Here is an 8705-nt window from a genome sequence, read left to right on the forward strand (position 1 = left end):
AAATTAACTAAAAATAATTTTATATTTGATATCAATGATTGATGTATTTTTTAATTTCAGAATTTTTTCGTCATGCTCTACAACTCATGCTAACAAACTAAAATCATAAACATGAATGACAAAACTGAACTGTATATTAAAATTTTATAGAATTTTTTATTATTGAAAAGTTTCAAATAGTGCAACTCATTATATTTATCAAACTTTTAGGGATGCATCCTATGGCACTGAACTAGTTTCAGTGCCTATCATTTTGAATGAACATCCTAAACTCATCAAATTTAAACTGTCTATATTATATTTGAATGGTTTATATTTAAAATGTTTAATTAATCATTTTAAAAAATATTTTTTAAAAAGAATATTTTTAAATTAAACTTGAACCATCTAAATGAGATATGGATCATCCAGATCTAATAAACTTAAGGTGCTTATCAAAGTAATAAGCATTGAAACTTATTCCCATCCCACTTGGTGTTTACTACTCCCTTCCCTCCGTAGAAATCTTACTGTAGGCTATCTCTTTTTTTTTTTTTTTGGGGAAAAATGCTATTTCATCTATTTAATCTAATTTCCCCCTTATATGAAATTCCCTTATTGGTTAAATGCCTATCCATTAACTAGCTAACTTGTTAAACCATTAGAACAATAAAAATCATTAGATACTACATCTCGTTCTTAATATAAGAGTTAAATAAATAATTTTTGAATATAAAAAAATTAGCTAAGTTAATTATTTGTAATAAATAGGTGTTATATTTTCTAAGATACTCTCCTTAATAATGTGCAATCAACATGGGAATTATTTTTTTAAAAAAATAAATAAATATGTGAGACAAAATAAATTATGATTTTACATTTAAAACCAAATTAAATTTTCAACTAACTCTTATACATTAATACCTGGATGTAGTACATTATAAGGATTATTTAAGAACAATTTATTGAAGAAACACTTTAGGCTTTTGCAGATTATATATATCACTTGTCAATTGGCTCACTTATATGAACTTATACACATTTTTACTTATGAAGACGAACTTTTACGCTTGAAAACAACACAAGAACAGTTCTTCATTTGATTTCTTCCTCTCAACAATGCGCAATTTGATCACTCCATGTCCTTTATTGCTTGAAGCACCGCCTGCCTCACCACTTGTGCATCTATGTTCTCATCGATCTCTTGACTCTGCAAAAATTAATTGTATATTTTCCTAATTAATTATACTATATGTACTAATAAATTAATTAATGAAGTAATGATGATCGAGAATGTTTCCTTTGTTGGCTGGTTCAAGCCATGTAACTATACAAAAGAGAGCGAATAAATCTATGTATGGGAGCCACCTACAGTTGGGTCAGCAGTACTTTTCATCAAGCAGAAATTTAAATTATTATTTGGGTCTCAAAATTAAAATCGTACAACCCCCACGTGAAGTTCATTTTTCCAATCCTATCTTTTAAAAAATTATCGTAGAACTCATAAACTCAGGAAGCTTAGAATTCTGATGCAGTTGTAGACATTTGTCAAATGAGTTAAAATAAAAAATATAAAAAGTAAAGATCATGATGATGAACAGAAAGCAATAAAATAATATCATGTGATTAATAATTTGTCTTACTTCTCCTCCCACAGCTTCTAGCTGAAAGGCATCTTCACAAGAAACCCTAGCATCAAGCACTTCAAGTCCAAGCACTTCAAAGGCTTCGAGTATTGAGACGAGCATTCCAGGGCAATTCCTTTCAGAAAACACATTTATCAGAAAACCCCTCTCTAGGGTTTCCACTGTCACCTGCCAAATTATCCCAAAATATAATAGATCCAACATTTAATTAATTAACGCGTTATATATATTTTTACTAATTCTCTGAGAAAAACACACAAAATAAGCACCTTAGGTAATTGATTTTGGGAGGAGGATGAAGATTCTTCATTAGTAGTACTGCTGCTTCCCAGTTCTGCGTTGAGTCCCTCCACTTTTTGCTTCAACTCTTCTATGTATTTGGATGCATCCACAATAATTGAGGCTTTATTCACCTGACGATAAATCAAACAAGCAAACAAACCTTTAAAGATATACACTGACATTTTCAATATCACTGAAGAATCAATATGGTAGTGATGCTGATGAGGAGAACTAATAATGAAGAGATAGAAGAGAAATTAAAATAACTAAAAGTAGGTTTGATTTAGATTAAGAGGGAAGATCCAAATCAAAATATATATTAATATGATCCCTCTGGATTTCTCCTCCATCCTGAGTAGTAATGAATATAATTGCTTCAACTTGTTTATATAGAATCATAGAGAGGGAATTACAGCACTAGAATTTGTGACATCTCGAAGCTGCTGTAACTTGTGTTGCAGAGAAGCCTTCTTTCGTCCCCTAGAAGCCATATATGTTTCTTCTTCCTCCTTCTTCTTCACTATTCTGCTTCTTATCGCTTTCTTTTTGTCTGCTTGGGCTTGGTTTTATCTCCTTTTTTCCTATCTGAGGCTACGAGGGGCTTTTCTTTATAGAGAGATCTCACAAATAAAATATATGCCATCCCTTGTTTGTTTCCTTCCTTCACCCTTACAACATGCTATGCCTGCTATATAGTGAATTACATATTTGGCCCCAGCGTTTTCTTCTATTCTACATGTGTGCCATCCACCTCTCAAATGCAAGGTGTACGTTGCTTAATCTATCACTATTCCAAGTAGCTAATTATTTGTGGATATCATGATGATGAGGTCTTCAACGTAAATTCCATATCCACTTTTTGTGATGAAGTGGCCCTAATTAACGCGGGGAATCTAAATTTCCCGACGCTTATTACTATATATATATATATATATATATATTAACAAGTAGCAGATATCACCTTTTCCAAGTGGAGGTCAGATCAATTATAGGCTTAAGGAATCCACAGCGACCAGATTGAAAAGTCTTTCACCTTTATTTGCTTTATACTATTCCTGAAACTTACTATATGAACATTTTTTTACAACGTAAAAGGAAGAGTGAAACATACATACATACATACATACATACATATATATATATATAGGTTTGAAATGCGAAATATCTAAGCTAGATTAATACTAACATGGGGTTATCAACATTGAACGTAATTAAGTATATGTTCAAACATTAAATGAGAAACGTAATAGACTGAAACGTTGTGTGGGCAAAAAAAAAAAAAAACATAATAGTGTGGAGAGAGAAGGGAAGATAAAGCAGGCCCGTGAGAAGAGTTTGGAGGCATTGACAGCTAAACAAAAGGTTTGAGGGGATGGATGCTTGGCAATTTTCGTATGAATGTAATATATTTGCCATGCTAGTGTGTGTCTCCCCCGTCACATGCAGATTCCTTCTTCTCCTTTTCCCCACACCTCCCTCCCATAAACATTCTTCCTTCTTCTTCACATCTCTTCTCTCTCCACGTGATCTTTCTCTCACTTACTTCCCCCATCATAATTCAATTACTATATATGAAAAATTACGGATTATTTGGCATGGTGGTAGGATCTTCAAAAGTAGTTTTCAATTATGATTTATAGAGTACAAGATAAGTATATGAGAAGAGTTTTATTTCCTTACATGAACAAATAAGTATTTAGTATCAGCTTAAAAAAAGTACTTTCACACTATATGTATAAGATAAATAAGTAAAATAAGTATTATTAAGTAAAGAGCAAATCTAATTATTTTAAAAGGTCCCAACGTCTTTATTTAGCATCAAAGAAATGCTTTTACCTGTTCTTAATATAAAAGCCATCTAACTAATTTGAATAAGTTAAGAAAGTAACATAAATTAGTTACTTATAAAAAATTATGACCTGATCTTTCTAAAATATTCTTATATAATATTAGATTATACATATCAGTTATTAGTTTGAGGAAAAAATGATAAATATTTATAATAAAGTGAATCAAGGTCTTATATTTAAAATTGATCTCAATCCCACAACTAAGTCATATCTTGGGGACTGGAGAGAGTCTGTATAACCATATCCTGTACCTTACATATTTCAACGGATCAATATATAGTGCATGTTTCGTCTCAAGTTTGACATGCATCTGTTAATCATGTTAATTTCGAAAAATTTTCACTTGCTATTTGTTAACCATGTCATCTAAACATAACAAGCACTATATTATTCATAATTTGCAATTAATTTTTTAACATAATTTTTAAGACCTTATTAATACTGAATTGATATTTTGAAATTAAGGGTCATAAAAATTAAATATATTTTTTATGTGCTAATTAGAAGCTTAGTTAATTATGAATTTTCAAAATACAGCAAGACGCATGTCAACACTTTTTTTTTTTTAACTATAACTTACATAATCACTGTCTACAAAGAGTTCTTTTCTTTTTTTTGGAGCAAAACATTGTCTACAAAGAGTTCAAACGCACTATCTTGCACTTAAGAATTTTTAATTTTTAATAAAAATATTTGATGTCATTTGAGCTACAAGATGTGAGCGTCAAGTCGTCAACACTTGAATTGCCTGTTTGATTTGAAAGCATGTGGACCCAATAAGACGAGAAAATCCTAAAGCCAGTTATAATGTTACCAATATGTCCTTAATCAATTCCTGTTTAATAATATCCTTGTGCCAAACAACGAAGCGTATCATATTAACCCAACTAATGAAAGTAATAGGATTTGTCAGAGCTTAAAATATAGCTGCACGCTAACAGCACAAGCGTCATATTTCATCGTAGTTGGGGAAGGAATCATCCAAGTATATTTTATGAGTCCCAAGTCACGTTAGGAAGTCTTATAGATATTGTGTGGTTTAATAATGTCTCTCTCTCTTAACATTCTAATCTTTTGAAATGTGCTTTCTCTTTAGGCTTATATTTATCACATTGGTGTTCTTGTTAAGAGCCCGATATTTCTGGAAGGACTACACATGGAGTGTTCTGATGCTCAAGAGGTATATGTATATGTGTCTGTCTATGCATATATGATATTTTGGTGATATTCTTGATTCTTCAAATTAAATATAGTAATATACTACTGGGCTACTGGCTTCTATAGGGGAAACAAAGATGGAATGAAATGGCAACCCGAAAAATTAGGATAAATTATTATAAAGTTGTGAGTTTGACTCTTTATTATTACGATGATAATAACTCACCTACCTCTATTCACGTGCTTTTCCCCTAGTCATCACAATAATACAATTTACAGCGCACACAACAATAATTAAATAATCGTTTCAGCCCCAAGCTACTTTCAATTTTATTCTCTCTGAGCATAGGGTTCTAGATGTACGTACTCAATCCAAGTACTCTCCCTCCCTCCCTCTTTAAAAAATACACACACACACACACAGACCTTTTTTTTTTTTTTTGCCAACGTACGTATAGACTTATCCGTTGAGATTTCTAATTATAGATAATTGTTCAGTTAATAATCAGATAATAGCAAAAGAAGGGATACTTTAAAAAGTCTTGTATTTAGGAATTTGGGTAGGGTGGTATGATTAGGACCACTATAGCATTATATGTTCAACATTATTAATATTGATTGGCAATTCTATATGATTGTATTCGGATAATTTAAACCCCTGGGAAATTATGTTTACCTCACCATCAAAATCTTTTCTTTAGTTACCAGCTAGTTAATTAGATACATTGTCTCATGAACTTTAGGAAATAAAGTATATTATTGTTCATAATTTATAAGTATGGTATCTCATTAAAATGGACATTATTATGCATTTCTGCGGAACTCAATATTGTTTATTAAGCTTGTATTGCATACTCCTCTGGACATTATTATGTTTTTTTTGTCCTATTTATAAGTCACTTCATTAAATTTTGAACATGAATGTAATATTTTGTCCTTCATTGATTATAATGTAGATATTTATTCTTTTGAAAAATGTATATATTAAATGGGGATAAAGTTATGAAGTTGTTATATTTTAATGGAGAGTTAATGCAGTTTAAGATTTTTTTTTTATCTGTGTGAAATATGTTAGAAGTGCCTTATAAATAAGACTAAAGGAGTAATTTCCTATGACTATAGTGGAGTCCTGTAATTCATACATGGTTTGAGATTATACTAGTGACACTATTAATGATCTATCCCTAAATTTCAAATCACACACACACACACACACATAATTTAATCATATGATATAATTATATCCCCATCTCAATAACTCATCGTCTAATCAACAGTTAAATATTACTAACAAATTAAACATGCATATATATATATATATATATATATCCCATTTATTCCTCTCATTTCACCATACCATGCCAAATTTTGGTGCTGCCTGATTATTGTCCAATCCATCGAAATTTGAAATGAATGAGTGAACTAGTGAAAGAAAATCCATTAATTTAGGGAAATTACAGATATGCACAACTTATGTGTTTAATAAAATTATATTTAATTTCAAGAGGTGGAGAGATTTACTGCACTGTTATTGATATACTACCTACGGTCTTTATTATAAGATCTAGTGTGGAGTTTAATTTTAAACTATTCAACTTGATATTATACTGAGGAGCAGGTGTAATAATGTGTTTGTTGTTATATTTTATACTCCTTTGGTTTTTAATTTAAGACCTATTTAATTAATTTGATTAGATTAAAAAAGTTAGGTAAGATGATTAATCCTTTTTATATCAATAATACAGACTATACATTTAACCTTATAGCATAGCACTACTTCCAGTCTTAAATAGAAGAGCTAGATAATTAATTTATGAATATTAAAAAAATTAGTTAAGTTAGTTATTGGTAATAAGTAAATATTGTCTTCTCTGAAATATTCTTATTCCTTAACCAACATGTGCAATCATTATAGGGATTGGGCAAAATAGATTTTGAAAACAAATTGAGTTGGGGTCTTATATTTATGATTGAATTAAATCTCTAATAAGCTCTCTTATATTAAGAGATTAGCTTCATGACTCTATGGTTGGATTATTCAAAACCTCTCTCTTAAGCCCACAATAAATTGCGCAACCCACAATAAAATCTTGATGGTATACAAGAGAACTTTTCTTAATTCCCACTTGGTTTAATATATTTGCAAGAGATGACTCAGAATCAATAATTAGGCAGGTGCTTGCCTAATTAACGTTTACGTAATGATGAAGGATTCTGAAGCGGTGTTAATTTGGAAAGAAATGGAAAATAATGCAATTGATTAATTTAATTAATCAAGCTAAGAAATTAATCAATGACTTACATAACTTTAAAATATATAATCTCACTCTAGTGAAATTATATACACGTACTACTATATGAGAACTAGAAGTTTCTAATTGTATGTACTAATTAACTAGCCTATGCTCTTTTGATTAATTACAATTAAGAATATCATTCTAAGTTACGTATCAAATATATATGTTTCTTTATCTGTCGCGAAATAAAATATGCAATGAATTTGTTAAAAAAAAAAAGCTTTGTTGGAACACACGTAAGGTGAGAAAACCATTCAAGACTGAAAATAAAGGAACATATTCACAGACTTCATCTTGAGACAATTTATTGTCGGACTTGTATCTCAAGTCAGAATCAAGGGGAATTACAGCGAGCTTTACATTTTTTAGGATCTAATTTCCTTAATTATTCTCTTAATATGTGTGACAGCTTCTGTGGAAATATTGCTATCAGTGAGAATTTGAATCGGATTTCGCTTGGGTTACGTATAGAAGTTAAGGTCTCTTTCTGCATGAATCACAACGCAATTCTATAAAATTAAAAAATAGTAAAGTAAGGAAAAGGATCATAAGCTTACGAAAAACTTTACCTATAGTTGTTATTTAGTTAATCAATATATAAACCGAATATTTATTCAACAAGTTGTAACTTGTTAAGATCAGCAAGTATCTTGCCTTCATTTGTCTGAAATTATATCTACGGGAATATATAAGATAATATAGTAAACATAAAGATTACGTAATCGTCCAAAATATTTCAGACAAAATGCAAAATAACACAAACAGTGAAAATTTTGGAATTTTATCTCGTGACTGGCTCTGTCTCCATTTTTTTCATCAATGTATGCTTTTCTTTCTAAAGTTCAGAATCAAGGAAAAGCACCCCAAAGAAATGGACTGTTTTGTTTTTTTCTATTTGACTATTGCAGACCAATTCCGCGTATATATTCCTCATATCAAAAACCAGTTATTTCTTGAAGATCTTGATCCCAACAATAGTACTTATGAGAAGAATAATGCATATAGAAAAACCCCAATTCTTTCTCTTCTTTTGGCAGATCCACACATATACAGAAGAATAATAATGATGAGCCTTCACAGTCAATGTCTCTTGATCTCTGAGTCTGCATGCTCGTGAGCAAGAGAGAGAGTTTCAACAACAACTTAAGCATAAAGCGTAAGTGTACAGTTATTATAGTAATAATTATGTCTACAAGTTGGATCAATGATCTAGAGATACGTGTCAACTTGTCAAGAAGAGATTATATGACAAAACAAATCAATTAATAATCTTAATTAATGATGATTAGGAGTGTGGGTTTCCCAATTGACTTGGTATTAGTTTAACATGGAATTAAATATATAGGCTTTAAGTTTAGGCTCACGCTGAGAGCATGCGATACAGATTGATCCTTAAAAAATGACTTTACGATGAGAAGTTTTCAAGCAATGGGTCAGCAAATTTGGCATAAGCCATCCTGCCGTCACCGGCTTAGCTATTATAGCATCCTGAA

At 30.6% G+C, this 8705-nt stretch overlaps 1 protein-coding gene across 1 annotated transcript; it reads right to left on the minus strand.

Annotated features, from left to right (window-relative positions):
• Positions 1-916: 916 nt before the first annotated feature.
• On the minus strand, positions 917-2519 carry LOC114763191 (transcription factor bHLH93). Its single transcript, XM_028952805.1, has 4 exons — positions 2321-2519; positions 1895-2038; positions 1623-1793; positions 917-1189 (listed from the first exon to the last, which is right to left on the minus strand). Exons 1-4 carry the CDS (start codon positions 2396-2398, stop codon positions 1112-1114), a joined length of 471 nt encoding a protein of 156 aa, XP_028808638.1. The 5' UTR covers positions 2399-2519; the 3' UTR covers positions 917-1111.
• Positions 2520-8705: the final 6186 nt, after the last annotated feature.

This window comes from Neltuma alba, unplaced genomic scaffold (assembly GCF_004799145.2).
Source record: "Neltuma alba isolate B1F8T4 unplaced genomic scaffold, ASM479914v2 tig00011265_pilon, whole genome shotgun sequence".
NCBI classification, from domain to species: Eukaryota; Viridiplantae; Streptophyta; class Magnoliopsida; order Fabales; family Fabaceae; genus Neltuma; species Neltuma alba.